This window comes from Podarcis bocagei, assembly GCF_964188305.1.
Source record: "Podarcis bocagei genome assembly, chromosome: 3".
Taxonomy (NCBI): domain Eukaryota; kingdom Metazoa; phylum Chordata; class Lepidosauria; order Squamata; family Lacertidae; genus Podarcis; species Podarcis bocagei.
Genome location: NC_138127.1, coordinates 56,479,752 through 56,498,479, shown reverse-complemented (window position 1 = coordinate 56,498,479; position 18,728 = coordinate 56,479,752). Strand labels below are relative to the sequence as shown.

General features: G+C 41.1%; 1 protein-coding gene across 13 annotated transcripts in view; it reads left to right on the top strand.

Moving 5' to 3' along the window:
- AGPAT4 (1-acylglycerol-3-phosphate O-acyltransferase 4) overlaps positions 1 to 18,728 on the top strand; it is a 67,967-nt gene that overhangs the window by 42,468 nt on the left and 6,771 nt on the right. For 12 of the 13 annotated variants that reach the window (XM_081187934.1, XM_081187944.1, XM_081187943.1 and 9 more), the window contains 6 exons: positions 3,563 to 3,732; positions 4,323 to 4,484; positions 5,727 to 5,880; positions 9,095 to 9,197; positions 9,428 to 9,503; positions 11,604 to 11,802. In XM_081187934.1, the coding sequence (XP_081044060.1) occupies positions 3,571 to 3,732; positions 4,323 to 4,484; positions 5,727 to 5,880; positions 9,095 to 9,197; positions 9,428 to 9,503; positions 11,604 to 11,802 (856 nt within the window). In that variant the 5' untranslated portion in view covers positions 3,563 to 3,570. Of the gene's footprint in view, positions 1 to 3,562; positions 3,733 to 4,322; positions 4,485 to 5,726; positions 5,881 to 9,094; positions 9,198 to 9,427; positions 9,504 to 11,603; positions 11,803 to 12,083; positions 12,924 to 18,728 lie in introns of all 13 variants that reach the window. The other variant, XM_081187945.1, reaches the window with a different exon arrangement.

Below are 18,728 nucleotides of genomic sequence, written 5' to 3'. Positions count from 1 at the left end.
GGTTTGACTATAAATAATAAGGTTTAATTAATGCTCCTTGAATTTTTATCCCTTAAAAAAAAACATGACTGCAAATGAGTGCGTGCTGTTGCATTTTTCTTGTACTCTTTTCTCATTCATGGGCTCATAGATAAACTGAATAAACAACAATTACTTGGCAAATAATTACTCATCCCTGAAGGCGCTGATTGAATACAGCAGGGGAGCAAAAGTTGCAGCGGTAAAAACATTATTTGGCTGGTAGGGTGGATGTAGAAAGCAGGAGAAGGAAGTTGAACACTTTTCTGTGTTTTGGCACATTCTGGTTTTGGACACAACAGGGAACAGCAATGCATCTCGGCCAAATGCCGCATGATTTCATGTGGTATATAGTTTTCCAAGGGTGCCTTCCACATCACATTTAAACACATGCATTTTGTTTTTTAATTGCTCTGCATTACATCCCTTGTTTGAAACACTAACCATGCCCAGGAACTACATGTGATGAGGATTACTTGGGAGGAGTACAGGGAATACACCCTTCACCCTATTTTCTGCCCTTCATGAGAATGAGGCTGAAGGGTTGAAGCGGTGAGCCTCAGTTAACAGTTAAAAATTTTGAGGCAAACAAATCCAGGGAGAGTTGCTATATTTATTTATTTAATTGATTAATTAACCTACATACCACTCTTCAGCAGAAAATATCAAGGTGGTTTTATAATAAAATATTTATTCTTTTTAAAAAAACAACAACATTCAAAGCAGTGGCAGCTTTTCTTTTTTGTGGATGGTATACAAAATGGAATTTTTGGCTATGATAGTATCTTCCCTTGTCCTCTCCCCATTTTTTGTAAGTTCTCTTTCACTGTGTTCAAAATATTCACCTCAATACCTGGAGTGTGGGGGTGATGGTAGCTTGTATGACACACATGCTAATGAACCAGTAGAATGCAAGTTTAAAATGCAACATGAGGAGCAAAGCCATCAGTTAAGTAAACAGATAAATCCGAATCCCTTAATTCTGAGACCTGAATCATTCATGGTACTAAATTTGTGTCTGTTCGAATAAAAAGTCTTCTAAACTTTGGCATAAGGAGTATGTGGGCTTCCTGTTTATGGTACCCACTTTCTTTTGCTCCCCCCTTTAGAAGAAGCTTGAGTACATAGAGTGCTGTTTACAGAAGGATAATTATGCAGTCATTTTACTATTCTGCAGAGTAATACCTGATTTAAATGTCATTTTTTTCAAGTGCACTTGAGAGAACTATTTTGAGCTTCAGTCGGGCTTGATATTCTGTGTGGCTTTAATCCTTAGTAGGGGAAATGCTTTTTGTTTTGCTTTTTTGCATTCACGGTTGTTTCAGGCACTAAAATCAAATGTTCTTTGAAGTTTCTGTATCCAAGTTCTGAAGAAGGCGATTCGTGCCGACTCTTGACAGTGTATATTTCCATGCCTGAACACTCTTTTGATACATTTTTAAAACACGTACCAAAATATGAAATATCTATAGTAGGCTGATGGCAAATGTCCCTTTCTTGGGAAAGAAGCTTGAGGGAAGTGGTGGGGAACCAGATCCAAGCACTCTTAGATGCGGCTAATTTTTCTAGATCTGCTTCTTTTGGTCTGGTTTTGGCAGTGATGGAAAAAAACCATTTGTTGCCTAGTGGGATTCCTTCTATCAGGAGAAAGATGTGGGGAGGGTAACCCTTTTGATTTCTTCTTGATCTTTTAGCGGTTTCTGATACTATTGATCTTCATATCCACCAGGAACAGTTGTCTGAGATGGCAGTAAAAAGGTAAAGGAAAAGGACCCCTGACAGTTAAGTCCAGTCACGGACGACTCTGGGGTTGCGGCCCTCATCTCGCTTTACTGGCCGAGGGAGCTGATGTTTGTGCACAGACAGTTTTTCCGGGTCATGTGGCCAGCATGACTAAGCCGCTTCTGGCAAACCAGAGCAGCGCACAGAAACGCCGTTTACCTTCCCGCCGGAGCGGAACCTATTTATCTACTTGCACTTTGATGTGCTTTCGAACTGCTAGGTTGGCAGGAGCTGGGACTGAGCAACGGGAGCTCACCCTGTCGCGGGGATTCAAACCGCCGACCTTCTGATTGGCAAGCCCTAGGCTCAGTGGTTTAGACCACGGCGCCACCCGTACTGCATTGCAATGGTTCCATTTATACCTGGATGGCTCTCTCCCAAAAACCGTGCTGGGGGATTTCTGCTTGACCCCATGGTGTTTGCATTTTTAGGTTCCATCTTTATCCCCTATGCTTTTTAGCATTAAATAAGTAAGTTAAATCAGCTAGGGACTTGGAGTCTGTTGTCATCTGTATGCAATTGGAACACTGCTCTTCCTGCTTCATATCTCTAAGAGTGTAGTGTGAAATGTAAAGGAGAAGGTTTTAGGTGGTGGGGGGGTTAAAAAATTTTTTTCTTGCTCTGCCAAGTTCTGAAGTTCAACTGAGATTCTAATAAGTTGCTATTCCTGCTTCATATATCCATTCCCCCCTCCCTTTCTTCTTTCTGGTATGTATGTATGTATGTATGTGTGTGTTTTATATACTGCCCTATACCCGGGGGTCTCAGGGCGGTTCACACAACAAAATCAAAATATAAAATCACAAAATATATAATCAAAATTAAAAACAACCCAGTAACACCCCCCCAAACCCCACATTTTAAAAGGGCCATTTTGTTTACCATTTCAAACTAAGTGCATCTTGGAGAACCATAAGTGTTGGGTGGAGGACAAAAGCAACAGGCAGGGCAATAAGCCCCACCCCTTTAAATTGTCCCACCTCCACAAACAACACATTTAAATTATGTGGCACAACTGTTGTTTGGGATACAGGTCATGTCACTACTATAATAAGAGATACTTTTGTTCTAGGAAAAAAATCAAAGTTAGGCTATTTTAAAAATAAATAAATAAATTGAGTGGCACTGACAGTAGTACGATAGCAGTCTTAGCTCAAAAGCTTTTAAGCTGTTCTTGCCTGAATGCATGCCCCCCCCCCCATGGGAATGTATTGCAAAAGATCAGTTCCTAGTTTCCTTGCTTGTCAGCTGTCTCCCTTCCTGAGATCTGTCTTCTGTTCCACACTATTCACAATAATATAAAAGGGTAGGTAAAAAATAAAAACCCCACAGAAAACTAAATCCAGGACCTCAGTTGGTTAGAGTGTGCTGCTGAAAATGCAAAGGTCCCGGGGATTTGATCCCTGTATATTCCTGCAGATTCCTGCATTGCAGTGGGTTGAACTACATGAACCTCTGACTCCCTTCCAGCTCTACAGTTCTATGACCTAAGTCCTTCATCCAGTGCTTTTAAAGGGATATAATGATCTCTATGTTTCCTACAACCAGGCCCTGCTTTGTGTATAATTGTATTTGGTTTGTTGGTGCTTCAGGATTCTGCTTAGACAATTATTATCCATTTTCACCATGGGCTGCTTTGGTAGGAAGGGTAGGATATAAATATAAGAAATAATATGGTTCTGAGGAATCAAGAATGAATGCTCTAACAAAACCTCTGGTTATGTTATAAATGTGTATTCATTGATTTGTTTGTTCGTTCCAGAATTGGTGATGTTGCTGGAATGGTGGTCGGGCACAATTTGTACACTCTACACGGATCCCCAGAATTATGAAAAGTACGGGACAGAGAATGCCATAGTAATCCTTAATCACAACTTTGAAATTGACTTTCTCTGTAGCTGGAACTTTTGTGAAAGATTTGGAGTCTTAGGGGTGAGTCTTGACTAGTATTTTAACCAATTGCCCTTTACAAGAACTCTACTGAGCAAATTGGAGGTCACTTAGATTTCGGGTTGTGCCTTTGTGCATCTTCTTTTTTAAAATTGGCATTTTTATAACTTTTATTGGCTTGGAAGAGTTGAAGAAGAGGATGAGTTCAATGTTGCATGGTGGTATATCACAGATTATGCGGACCTGATATATATATCAAACCTACCAATCAGTTGTATACCGTGGCCAGCTAAGTGCTTGCCAATCCCCTGTTTGAGGAATCTCAAGCAAGAAACAAAACCAAGATATTTATCCCCTTCTTCATAAGATGCCGTACTTGGTTGGTGGACTGTGAACGAGTTGCATGTCCTTGCTTTGTAATAGTAATGATTAATTCAAAGCACAGCGACCAGGGTGTTGTCTGGCTGAGGGCATTTGGAGCACATTGCTGCAGTGTTATTCCAGTGATGCTCTCTCCAAAAGGATGCATGAATGTATATAAAAAAGTGTACAGGTGTCTCTTTAATTATCCCTCCTCTTGTTACAGATATATTGCCTTTTATTTCTCTTCTGCCTTTTCTTCTGTTTTTCAGAGTTCCAAAGTACTTGCAAAGAAAGAGCTTGCTTCTATGCCAATCATTGGCTGGATGTGGTACTTCCTTGAGATAGTTTTCTGCACGCGAAAGTGGGAGGAAGATCGGAAAAATGTCGTGCAAGCCCTACTCAATCTCCGGGATTATCCTGAAAACTTTTGGGTAAAATACTTGGCAGTAGAGTGGAAAACATATATTTTTAGGAGGCACAAAAACCATTAAAATGTAATAACTCTGAATTTGGAATATAAATACTCTTTTACCCTTTTTCAGGAAACCCCTTCCACACCAGCTGATTTGCCAAAGAACTCCAGCATTTTAGAGGCTTGTGTGGTTGTTCTAGGACAAGGGTGGCCAACAGGAGACCTGTGGGCTGTATCTGGCCTGTACTTTAGCTTTCTCCAGTTCCCTCCACCATTTTGGGCTGGCAAGCTGCCGCTAAGCACTTGACAGGCACCACTCCAAGCAGAAAAAAGGTGAACTCTCATTTGCAGCTTAGAATGGTGCTTGTCAGGTGAGCAGCAGTCCTGATTTTTTAGTTTGTTTTGCTTTTCTTTTTGGCTGGGCAGTGCAGTGCAGCTGCCCAAGAGATTTTGCATAGGAAGTGATCCTGGATGGATCAAAAGGAGCACGAGAGCATCCTATCAGAAGGAACATTTCCCATAAGGAAATGGAAACCTGCTTCAGTGACACCTTTGTGAAGGAGTGGAGCATGGTTCTCCTGTGCTCTTTTTCGTTTTTAGCTTGAAGTTAGACCCTTATGTTATCCCTGGGAGGTGGGGCAGGTTGCCTGGGGAAGATCTGTTCCTCCAAAGTTGAAGACATTAGTCACCCGTCTTTTACACAGTCCACATGAAGCATCTTCCAGTTCTCTTTGGCCTCACTTGAAGGGAGGGCTGAGCTCTAGAGATGAATGGGCGGGACTGGTACTTAATGGCATGTTCTGCTGTGGTCTTGCGGAAACTCCTTCCTACGAAGCTAGTATTTGCCTCTGGAAGCAAATACCCCCAGTGATACTGAGCTATTCTGTGGCAAGCTATTTAAGACAGATACCAGATTTGGCAGATAGTTGGAAAGAGCATTGTGGTATGCATAAGAGCCATGTGAGTCATCCATGCTTCCACACTCGTGCTGCATAACGCACTTTGCAGCCTGATGCACCTTTCTTAGTGGTTAGGCTTTCTCCTAATGCCTTTGGAGACAGCTGCACTTTTGTGATTTATCTGAAATGCTGCATTAACATACTGCATCAGAAGTAGTCATTTGTTTTCGTCTGTGTAAACTGTCCACTGGTATACAACAAAATGTAATGAATTCGTTGCAGGGTTTTGTTGTTGCTATTTCTTTAGTCGGTTTGTCTTCCGTATCAAGCTCTTTGGTGGTATATATATATTTCTCTTTCAGTTCCTGATTCACTGTGAAGGCACCAGGTTCACAGAGCAAAAACACAAAATCAGCATGCAGGTAGCTGAAGCCAAAGGCCTACCCAAGCTCAAATATCACCTGCTGCCACGGACAAAGGGATTTGCTGTCACCGTCCAGTGTTTGAGAAATGTAGGTAAGGAATTGCACAAGGAAAAGTTTCCAAGATATTATTTTGAAATCTTTTTTCAGAGTTATCTGCATACTGCAACTAAATAAGCGTCTAAACTAAAACAGAAGCAGCAGTTGCCACTGGTTCACATCAGCCACTAAATTAGACCAACAGTTTTTCTGCAAAGGCTTAATGGCAGTTCTGCTTACTCATGATAATTTACTCGTGATAATTTCAAAATAACGCTACTTCCCTTCCATCAAATCCCTCCTCCAAACGACTGCATTCTGACCATTGTATTTTGGCTTAATAACTGGAGATATGAACAAGACATGACTGCATATGAAGCTCCTTCATCCTTTCCTTTGCAGCTGGAGCAAACAAGCCAGGAAGTCTTCCATCAACCAGTTTCCCAAGTCAGGATATTAAATCATGGTTTGAGGTTGGCTCAATATTCTGGCTTGTTCTGAAGCTTGTTAACCATGGCCTCCCAGGCCAAATGAACCAGGAATTGTAGTTAACAGAAGGCTTCCTGGTTTAATTGCTCTTGCTAGGAGGGAGGAAAGAAAGAGTATGTTTGTTCATTGTGTGGTTTTTAAAGCTGAGACATGATCATCCAAATGAACCCATGGTTCCCATGACTTTTTTCTCTAGACAAGATAGTTATCTATGTGTCAACAGTGAGAAAGTTATAGGCTACCTTTTTGGCTCAAAACAGTGTCAACTGTCAAGGGGATTTTAAAAATCTAAACTATTTGGGGGATGTTATTTTAAATTTTGATAATTTTGTAAAATTGATATGTTTTAACTTACTCTTGGGTTTTCTTTTTGTCATTTGCATTGTAATGCAGATAGGTGAACTACAGCTCCCATCCGCCCCAACAATCATGGTCAATGGCCATGGATGATGGGATTTGTTTTTCAGCAACATCCAACATTCCTTCCCTAATTTCAGTTTGGTTGTTCCAAATCTTTTTTTGCTTGCTGGCACAAAGGTACTGCATGAACTCTCCAGTTTACATTTCCTTGCTTTATGTGTTGTCCTTTAGCACAATATATGTGAGAAGCATTTTCCTGGGTAAATAGACTGCTATTATATGCCCTGAGGTAATAGCATATAGCGTTATAGAGAAGCTTATTGGTCCATCATTTCCTGACCTGTACTTTTCTTTTTTCTTTTTCTTTTTGGGATGTATATCTATTCAGATTTCCATTTCTTTCAGAGCTCTCTGATTTGTTTTCTTTTTTTAAAAAAAAAATCATTTCAAAGGGAAGAGGTGCTTAGGACTCTCTCCTGCCCTCATATTTATGCCATACAACTTCAAATGATTCAGTGGTTTTTGTTGGACAAGCTAAAATAAGCCCATTTTGGGTTGTAACATCAGTGTAGGGAGGGATATGTGTGGCTTTGCATTATTCGATTTTAAATACACACACACACACACACACACACACACACACACTTTTTTTTTGTATACTGACCTATTTACAGATGGTCCCAGCAAGATTGCTGTGAAAGGTAAATTACTCAAAATATTTAGGAGTTTGACTGCTCCTGGTGAGAAAATATCAGCAATTTCCATCCTGAATGAAATGTTCAGCAAAAATCCAGATAGTCAAGAGTTAAAAGATTAATGACAAATAGGGCTGTGGAGTCTGGTGCCAGAATGATATGAACTGACAAGCTTAATTGTGGATCATTAGCTCTACTTACGGTACTTTCAGCCAAACAAGCACTACAGTTCTTTCCTTTCAGAGGACCATTTTAATTGGTGTATAAAGCTCTCTGCACTTTCCTTAGATCTCTAATTCAATTTGTCAGTTCATCTTGTATCGCGGACTTGCACGCTACTGTTGTAGAAGTTACTGGCTTACCCATCACTTCCAGAAAGTGAAAGCACAACCTCTAGAGGCCATTTTTCATCTTCATTTTACTTGCAGCAGTTTAGGTCTGCTGGATTCCTGGAGCTGCAGTCCTTTCCCTACATTCACATGATCAGCCTTCGGAATGGGAGTGAGATTGTTAACTGACGATGTGCTCTAAACAAGATGCCACCTTCTTTTCTTCCAATCTTCTGCCATTCTCCCAGGCAGCTGTATATGCCTGCAAAAGGCATGCAAGACATAGCATGTTTCTTATTGCTAAAACAGTCTTTGAATTTGTTTGAAATGAACTGGAATATTGCCCGTCTTCTGACTGTAAGATTTTTGGACAACCAGATAGTGTAACTGAAAACCGGCTATTTATTATTTCAGGTTTTTATGCACCGTTTAATCAGTAGCTTTTATAATAGCACAAAACAATAAAAACATAATAAAACCAAACAGGAACCTGTACATCACCTTAGGTTTTTAGCCTGCTGGAATTAGAGAGTCTGAGTGTAGCCAGGAGTGGGCCTGTCTGATCTCAGTTTGGCAGAAGTTCCACTGTTTTGAATACTAAGTATATTGCAGGAGAAGGGATAGGAAATCCCATGTTTTCCTAGGATGCTCTCATGGAATGCTCTTGCCTTGCTCTGCGGGACAGGAACCTGTAAAACATATGCGTGTTTGTGCATGTGTATCTGGTGCACCTTAGGAGCTTGTGTGTGTGCGCATTTGTCAATAAATAACTATCCACCTTTTGCCTCCCTTGGCTGGGTATTTACAGGACATGGTGTGGCTGCTGTATCCATTGCACCTAGTTGCTGAGGTGCCCCCTCCACCCTCAGGAGAGGGTTTGCAGGTGATTGCATATGTTGTGGTAGGCACCAAGCCTTTCTCCTGTCGTCAGCCATCTGCTACTGCAGACGTCACACCACACACTGGGTTGCCACTTCTTTAAAATGTCTCATGTGGCAGATCCAACATCCTGGAGAGCCGGTTGTTGGTTTGCTTCAGCCACACACTGGTCAAGATAGTACCATGTGCCTTCCTACAGCTCTCACACTCATTTGCTATGTGTAATTTGTGGATCCAGATCTGTCCTTTTGATTGATTCAAGCTCTAATTTGTTTTTTGATAGGCAGCTCACTTTCTTTCCTACCTCCGAGTGTCCTTTCCTATCAGTTGTTATAGTATGTATTTTTAAAAGTAAATACATAATAAACCACCGTCACTGCCTATAGCAAGTGATTATTTTCCACCGTTGGATGGAGGCAGGAGACTTGTAAGTGATGCTCCCTGAGATAGCTCAGTAGTGCTAAAAATCAGTCTGTGACAGCAATCATAGCGTGTGGTGTCTTCTCTTCCTCTGTAGTTTCAGCCGTGTATGATTCTACACTGAATTTTAGAAATAATGAGAATCCAACTTTGCTGGGAGTTTTAAATGGGAAAAAATACCAGGCGGATTTATATGTAAGGTAAGTATATTCCCTTTGCTATTTCCTTCCCTAATATACTTAACCCAAACAGTTGATTGTACAAGTTGTACCAGCGAATACATTTTGATGCACTCTTGACTCGATTGCATATGGCTTTAAATTGGAATTTGTACACATTTACCCACTTCTAATTTAATAACTGTTGGTTTTAATTATATAGCAAATGGTAGCAAGTGGTTTTCTCTTTCTCTCCTCTTTATCCTTTGTAGGCGGATTCCATTAGAGGAAATCCCAGAAGATGAGCAGGAATGTTCTAAATGGCTTCACAAACTCTATCAAGAGAAGGTTGGTTTATTATTCAGCAGCTCTTCGGATGATAAAAGGCTCTACATGGATTTTCAGCTTCTTTGCAGACAGTCTCCTGCAGTAGTTGTGTTTCCTAATGCATTTTAAACAGCAGAAGCTCTCTGCATCTGTATTGGCGTAGCCAGTTGCAAAAGGAAGACAGGGCTCCTGCACCTTTAATGAGGTAAAAGAAAGGATATCAGCAGCAAGCTACACTTGCTGAAATCCCCTCTTCTACACCACTATTAAAAGTTGGAGAAGCCCTGTTCTCTTTTGAATCTGGTCACCCTAATTTGTATTTAGAATTCAAGGAGGAGGCAAGGCAGGGGAGACATACACACCCTCCCCCTGTGCAACATAAGTCTGCTGCTTTCTTCCTGCTACTAGGACTTTGATTATTGTGCTCTGCCATGAACCATGCATAAGATAATGGCATCAGTACCTTTAAAAAAAAAAAACCCCAAAAAACCCTCTCCCCCTTTCAAATCTACCATCCATTAGTTTGAATTAATCTGTATATTTGAACAGTTGGCTGATAGTGTTTCAAGCTGATTAGATATTGTTAAGCTATTGTGCTACGAAGAGAGGAATTGTAACTCTGACTCCACTCAAGGCCCATTGAGTCCAGCTTTTTCGTTTTCAAAGGAAGCCAGCCTAATGCCTCTAGATGCTCACAAGTCTAGAATGATGTTGATGTTCTCCCATGTAGTTTGTTCCCGATACCTGAAGGATGAGATTCTCAAATGTTTAACTCTCCCTGAACGTACAAAGGAAATCACATCTTCAAAATCCTCCATAATTTGCATATTCCTTCTGTGCCTTTTTGGAAGGAAAAATACATACTTCTGGATTTAATTGATTTATATGCTTTATTAAGTGTTTTAGATCACTTCCAACAACACAAATTGATAATAACCAGGAAGGAAGGGGTGGGTAGGTTCTTGCTCACATAATAAAGGGGGGAAGCTGGCATGAGTTTGCCCAGTAGAAGGTTTAAAAGCATGGAATATGTTCAAATTGTGATCACTGTAATGGATAGAAATAAACATGCAAAGTATTTCACCAGTGGTACATAAATAAAGGAAGAGTCACTTTCTGGCAGAAACCCCCCCCCCCCACACTAAATAAATGGAAAAGACAAATTTCCTTGTGAAGCTGAATCTAAGAAGAATGTATTATAGAGGTGCTAACAGACTTGATTAGATCTCTGGATTATATCTCATTTCCTTGCTTCATCAAAACCAATTTGGAAACGAGGAATTTCTCATGGTTGGCAGCTAGAAATAACCCTCAGGCCTCTTATGTGTCTTTCCCAAAAATACATATTATCTGATCTGAATAATCTAAAGTAACTTAAGCAGCAGAACTTCCCCAAATGGGTTGTTTTGTTCCCCAGAAACTTAAGCACATAAATAAATTCCCAAATTATTAAAATTAGAACGTGACACAAGGCTGCAGTAGGTAAAGGATTTGTTTATGTGTACTATGCCCCCCAAAAAAATATGTTTACTGCTTGGTTTGTACAGCAACTAGAAACTAACTATGTTGATGTTGCAAAATGTTACACCAAGATCAGTAAATATTCTCTTTTGATTATAAATCTCTTGGAGATAAGGGCTCATTAAAACTGTGGAGTTGGTGACTGACAAACTAAGAGCAGGGAACAGGAAAGCTTGTTGCCTCTGTGATATTCCTCCACAATGTCCACCAAGAGATCAGAGGCGATCAAACCTTCTGCAGGAGCCAGTTGGAATCCAAAGGATGGCTATGTGCATGTTTATGTATCTGTTCCTTGGACTTCTGCTGCTCACCACAGCAGTTTCTACAGCAGCAGCGTTTAAAACTGCACAGTAGCTTGTTTATTTGTGGGATCCATTTCAGAGAAAAGGGAATTCAAAGCTTAGGTCGCATGTGTGGTTCTCTCCCTGTGCACATATCATTTCTTGGGTTCCTGCGCTAAGGTAGAAGTGAGTGACGGTGTGGCAAAAATAGTTAATAAGGTGAAGGAGATTTGCTAGGCCTGGTTGGAAACTCGGAGGGGATGGGCATGCTCTGGACCCCTTGACATCTTCTCACTCTCTCCTCCTTTGCCCTAACCAGGATTCTTTTCAAGAGGAATACTACAGAACAGGAGCCTATCCTGGCACTCCCATAGTGCCACCCCGGCGGCCGTGGACTCTATTGAATTGGCTCTTCTGGGCCATATTGTTGCTATATCCTTTGTTCAAGCTGTTCATCAACATGATCAGCAGCGGCTCCTCACTGACTCTGGCGACATTTGCCTTTGTTTTCATTGCAGGTGAGCTGTGGTTTGCAACCTTAAGGCTGCCTCTAGAAATAATATTTTGAGGAAACGGGTCCTTTTCCATTCTAATTTTCTTGAGTATTTGTTCATCAATTAGATGTTTGCATGCACATTTAGGTCTGATGGGGTGGGGGAGGAATTTAGTGTACCGGTTGCCCCCAGTAGACCACTCTAGAGGCAGTGCTGGAATTCAGCTGAGTGACATTTTGCTGTGCTATCACTGAAACTTAATCTTATTTCTCTCTCTCTCTCTGAATTAATATTGCTTTTTAAAGTCTGCAGAACTCAGCTGAAAAGTACCCGTGAGTAAAGACACTGAAGAACTTCTCATTTCTCTTCCAGTCAGGGAGCAAAATGGAAAGAAATTAACTGAAGATAGCAAGTTTTCAAATGCACTTACATTTCCAACAATGAACTGAGCTAATCTTGTCTTTTTCTTTCCTTTCTGTGATGGTAGCTTGATCTGTCCAAACAAATAACCAATATATCAAATGTTTGGGCACATGGCTTCAGCTCAGGGTCTCCACTTGACATTTCAATTCTGTCTGATAGTTAAGCTTCATATTTGCAAAAGAAAAGTAAGCTTTTAGAATGGGTGATATAGGAAAAATGAATGTCAGGATTGTGCCTATTCTTTCAGAATTGAAGATTCTCAGAATGGCTGAGTCAATCTGAAGACTGTTAGCAGATGCTCATTATCAGATTCTTAATTCTTGCTATTTTGTATTGAACTGTATTAGTCAGCTGTGGGTTTATCTACTAAACCCAACATCAAGATATCAAAACTCTGGTTTTGCAATTTCTGCGGAACAGTTACTAACCAGATTACATATATCCGACAGGGATTACAATAATAGAAGTGTCTTTTCTTCAGCAGCACAAATAATTTTGTAGAATGTTTACTTAAAGGTACTTTGTGAATGGTGGAGCAGCCTCTTAAAACAGAGTGTGTGTTGTAGCCAGTACCCACCAAGTCTGCAGCATATAGTGAACAGGCTTCCTCATTCTGCACCACACCACTCCAGAATATTTGCTCATGAAACTTGCTTCAGTTTTGTCAAACCAGAGGTTTCAGGACTGAAGAGCACCATGTCTTTCTATGCTAATGTGTTCAGGTAAGCCACCCAGCATAATTCAAAAGCATCCTGTGTGAAATCAGAGAATGTTTTCTCTTGCCTGTAATGAATTCTCTTTTTCAAGCTACCTTTCCCCCCTCTTACATTCTCTTGGTGCCCTGATCCAATCAGCTTATACAATATCTGGCATTCTCAGCATCTAACAGAAGAAAATAGTTGGTATTCTGTATTAAATCAGAGTAGTAGTACTGCAACGTCTCGGGTATGACTGAAATGACCTTGAAGCTTCCTGTTGTTGTTATATATTTCTTTATACCCCACCTTTTCTCCTAAAGGGGCTTCTTGTTGGCAAGTGCTTGCTGGCCAGTCAGTGTATGAAGACCATGCTCTGTTTTGTGCTTGTGTTCAGATATGACTCATATGGCTTATTGATTAAACCCAGAGTTCATCTAGATTCAAGAGCTCCCGTTAACCGTATCAGTCAGATTGCGTAGCTCGATTGGATTAACAGATTCAAAAACCATATAGTCTGGGTTCTAGAAGGCTGCAATGTAAATTATATCATTCATATAGTTTACACACAACTGAAACAAATGGCACCAGAGCAGCCCAAATTATGTGCCAACTGCATACATTAAGCAAGACTATTTGGTTGGTTTGCAGTCTCACTTTGCTCATAAAGTGTGTGGTGAGAGAACTCTGCAGCAAACAGGAACATTGGCTACTGGAAATCCATTCTTAAGCCTATCTTTGCAATTGTAGCACATAGAAACATCCTTTTTTTTAAGGGGGGGGGGAGAAACACCTGATACCAGTTGTTGGGTCTTACACAGAATATATACAGCCTTACTTTTAATTGCAGGTGCATGGATTGTGTGCTTTCTTCCTTACAAAAGCCTTCAAAATTGGCCCCAGTATTAACAGTTAGGACATAGAAAAATCAGACGGGCAGGTAGAAGTTGCTGCCTAAGACAGTGCAGAGGAACAGGGCGGAGAGACTTGCTGCCAGTCAGAGATGTGGCTGGGCACTATTTCTCCCCTGCTGGGATTGCACTGGTGGTGGTCATGGCAAATCATCTGCTGCAAGCAGCAAATGCAGCTTTGCACATTGTCTGCTCAGCCCACGATTGAATAACTAGGCAGTGTGGTGTCCTGACACATGTGCTTACGCGAAGCAATTTGGAGGATCCATTCAGTTAGCGCAGGTGTGGTCTTATCTGGACTAAAAGGGGAAAGAACATTCAGGCAGGCCAGTGAATCAACCCCATGTAGTAGAAGGGGACTCCTTTTATATGGAGTGCTGTTTTGGTGGCACGATTGTCATAATGACTGCAATAATTATAACCAAAGGTTTCACCTTTTCCCCCCATTTGAGATGGAAGCATCTCTTGTTATTTGTTGGTTTTTAATCTTTTTATGTTTTTATTCAAGAATACATCCACAGCGGTTTTTTTATTTTATTTTTTCAGGCTCCCAACAGTATTATGGTACAGGATAGCTCAGTTGGTAGAGCATGAGACTCTTAAGGGTTCGAGCCCCATAGTGGGCAAAAATATTCCTGCATTGCAGAGGGGCCCTCATGGTCCCTTCCAACTTTACAAGTCTGTGATTCTATGACAGCTTAGCTCCCAGATGCTCTGTGCCAGAAAGGGGCTATGCTGGGTTTTTCAGGTGGGTTCAATATGATGCTTTTGAATATTTAATGCGAAGAACATTTGAGAAGTTGTGGAATGTTTCCAGCCCATAAATTTTACAGGCAAGAGAATTAGCTGATAATTAAAATAGCCTTGGGAAACAATGAGGTCCAATGTTGCATGACCACAATTATTATATAGCTTAGTGTGATGATGGTGGAGGCCACATTGATTGATTTTTGTAGTGGAAAAGGATATTCGGAATGTTCTTCAGGTTGTAATCATAATTCTGTGCGGATTGTAAGATTAAGGTTTTAAATGGAGAATGCTCTCAGATTTCAAAGACTTTGATCTGCAGTAGATTACACCTAAACTATGCAAGAAATTGCTAGCTGGGCAATTACAAAAAGGAAATGTTTGTAGTTACTCATCTTGCATGTACTGCTGCATGTTTAGTGCATGTGGATTATCTGAAACTGACGTGAAAGTGTTGCCTGTTTAACTATCAAGCTACTGTAAATTTTAATCACTGGGTCTTAAATAACAAACTAGACAGAAATCCACATGGCTATATTAAATGTTAACCTGAAACTGCAAATGGGAGACTCTGTTGCATAATGTGAGAGGTCATCACACATGTTTCAAATACCCTGTAGTGAGAATTACATGTGAAAATTTCAGGACAGAGCAGATTGTCGCCAATTATATGTTTTAAGTACTACTTGTTACTAGTGAGTGGAGATTGCATAGATGTGAAGTGAAAGTAGACAGTTACTTCTTGGTTCTGGAAACATAACCAGGTTATGTGTACAACAGTAGATACCCCAACTTAGTCTTAAAGCCTTCCCCCAATTCACCACAGTGCATACAGTCAAGCTCACTGATTATAAAACTTTGCTGGGTTGTGAATTTTAATGAAAGCAGCTCCCACAAGAGGGATTCTCATATGTCTCTATGCCGCACATTACTCTGGATTGATTTTAATTTGAACTAAAAAGAATTTTATTTTGTCTAATCACAATTTTTCTCTTCTTTTGTTCATGGTTCCTGGAATTACCAATTTTGCGATTTTCTTCTGTTCTTTATCTTAGTACGTATGAAACACTGGGGAAGCCACGATAACAATCCAAGTTTATTTATTTAATTTTACATACAACACATATAGTGTTTTTTTAAAAAAATAAGAGGGAAAGGTCTAGTATGTCATTATAACGATTATTAACAGTTAATTACATTTTTTTTTACCATACTGTATTTTGTATAAATGAGTTCCAAATTTCATTATACTTGGCCATGCAAAGTCTTAATGATCCATGTTAAAAATCAACCTTCTCCTGCTTCCCAAAGTGAAGGGCATTCCTGCTCAAATCTTAAGGAGTGATACCGAGCTGAATAAGAAATGTCTGAGGGTATGTAGCAGCAGGATAGTGTAACACATGCCCGGACTTTACATTAGTCCTGCTTCTGTTTTGTGCCAGTCTTGTATCCCTGTTTTATCCGGCTATGTAGTAGAATGGTGGCAGCTCCCTGGAGTGAGGGACCGGTTTGGGAAGCTGGTTAGCTGGTCCTGTCTTTCTGAGAAGCCACCCCAAAGTAGTTCTGTGAATGGCAAATATGTTGGGTCACCCAGCTCTCTCTGCTACCATGACAAACCACCTGAGCTCCACTAGATGGTATGACAGGGGGAGGGAAGCAGGGGGTTTAGGTTGCAGTGTAAAGTAGGGCTGAAGAACCTGTGGCCTGCCCAGTGTTGGATTCCAGGTCCCATCAGTCACAGCCAGAATGGCTAATGTTCAAGGATGCGAGTCCAACATTTGCAGGGCCACATCTTCCCCATTCCTGATAAAAGAGGTGGACCAATTAAATGCATTTTATTTCCACAAGGCTTTGACAGGATCTCCGGCTTAATAGTAAACATGTTGCAGAGAAAGTTGCAGAAGCCATCTGGTGGCCAGCACAGGTATAGCCTCTTTCTAAGAAAACAGCTGCACAAGTCAGTTTGAGTACATATGTGAATGGCAAGGGTAGATAGCTGCTACCAGGAAGGAAAAAAGTACATGTTCTGTCCAGTATATCAACCTGATTTTTATTTTCTGCATACCTGCCTATGAATTGGGTCATGTGTGCTTCTAGTTTCCAGAAATACCTTTTCTTTGAATATCATGCACTCTGCCAATCAGCGACTGGATATTTCCAGCCATTCAGAGTCCACGGTGGAGTGTTGAATGTCAACAGCATAATGTTGGGTTTTAGATCAGGCATTATAGACTATGGGGCCCTTAAGGTCTGTGCCAATCCCTGTGCTGGTGGATCCTTTTGTGGAGGGTATAGGGTTTTCTCCCCCTTCTGCTTACTTACTGCTATGGGAATAGCCATGTGTGTTCACGTTAAGTCTCGATACAGCTAAATTTTTAATTATTGATTCCCCCTGAAACCGATGAAGCAAGTTACAATTAAATTAAACCCGATTGAAAACAATGCGGGTTGGATGCTACCAAGTTTAGTAATGGCCATTAATTTCAATGGGTCAGCTCTGTCTTCCAATGGGACCTGCCTTGTGAATTCCAATTCAGTTTAGCTGGATTGTGGCCTTCCTGCCTCAGCCATCTCTGTCTGAAAATGCCCAGGCAGGTGGAGGGGGGAAAGGAGACTCTGGATAAGGTTTGTTTTTCTTCCCTACTTTTTGGGACCTACCTCCCATGTCATTCTTCTGGTTACTTATTAACACTTTCCCCTCTTCCTTCAATCTCTGGTACCTGAAATATTTGGTTTTTAGCCAAAGCAAGAGAGAGGCTGGGTATTTGATTCAGTAGCTTGTTGGGTAGGTAGCAGTCCTTAGGTGGATCTTCCCCTGAGCCATTTCTCCTAAGTAGCACAGCTCCTTTCAGCAACGTCAGCCTTGATAGAATGTGTTTTTATAGGAGCATGAACATGTGTCTTTGAATTGTGCATGTGTCTGTGTGCATGGATGTGTCTGTGCCTTTCTTTCCCTTTCTTTCTTTCTCTTCCCTCCTTGTTTCTAGGACCCTGCTAGGTGACTATTGGTTAAGGACCTTGGAGGAGGCTTGAAGCTAGTAAGTCAAATTGCTTGAGCTTATCCAGTAGCCAAGACTCTCCAAAGGATGCTAGCATGATGTGATGGAGGTGGGGTTGGATACTGTGGTGGCTGAACATGTGCTTTCATTCCTCTTCTCCACTAAGCTGCTGCCAAAAATCCAATTACATTTTTTAAAAAAAATCGGTAACAATTGAGGTTCCTGTTTAAAGCATCCAAGAGCGTAGCTTCTCCCCGATTTGCTTTGTTTCCTCTTTATCTTGAAAGGTGACTTCATTTAGTAACTTGATACCCTAGGGATGGCATATGGGCAAGTTTCTTAATTATAGTGAAACAGTGGCATGCTGCAAACTGCCCCATATCCAGTGTAGCTGAAGAAAGAACAGCCTTGAGGCTGAGAAAAGGCCTGAACAGAGCCATGTCTCAGTGTGGAAACTAGGCTAGAGGCACTTCAGGGTCTGCTGCAGCAATTATCACGGTCAATTGCATGGGAATTCACTGAGAACAAAAACGGGGCAATGCCAGTGACTTATGGTGAGATTGTGCCTTTGCAGAATAGCATATAGAAGAGGTTATGTTGCTACTATTATGCTGTGGTGGGGATTGGGAATGCCAGGGGGCAATTTGCATTCCTGTCCAGTTCAGAGTGGCCAAACTGTAGGTTTGTTGCATTCACTGACCCTGCAGAGTACTGAGTAGTTGGGACAGGGTTTTGAATTGTGCTGACTGTAACAGGAGTATTCTGATTTAGGGAAGTATCTTTTTGAATTGGAGTGATTCATGGAGCATAATGCTCTCCATGGCTCCACGGTTGGAGGTGGTATGCTTCTGAACACCAGTTGCTTGAAACCACAGACGTGTGCTGTTTCACTCACGGCCTGCCAGTGGGGCTGCCATTGGCATCACGTTGGCCACTGTGAGAACAGGATGCTAGACTAGATAGGCCATCGACCTAATGCTCACTGTTACGTTCTTCTCCTTGCTGGGTTTTAATATTTGATTATGACCTGTCTTCCTAAGGATGTTGTTTTAGAGATTGAGATGCATGATGCAGTTGGAAATAGTGATGCAAAGTTCCCTTTGGTTTCAGTGGGAGAAAGGCATATAGTAGAATCTCTTCCACATAAACCAAAGTGCTTGGCTTTGCCTTGATTG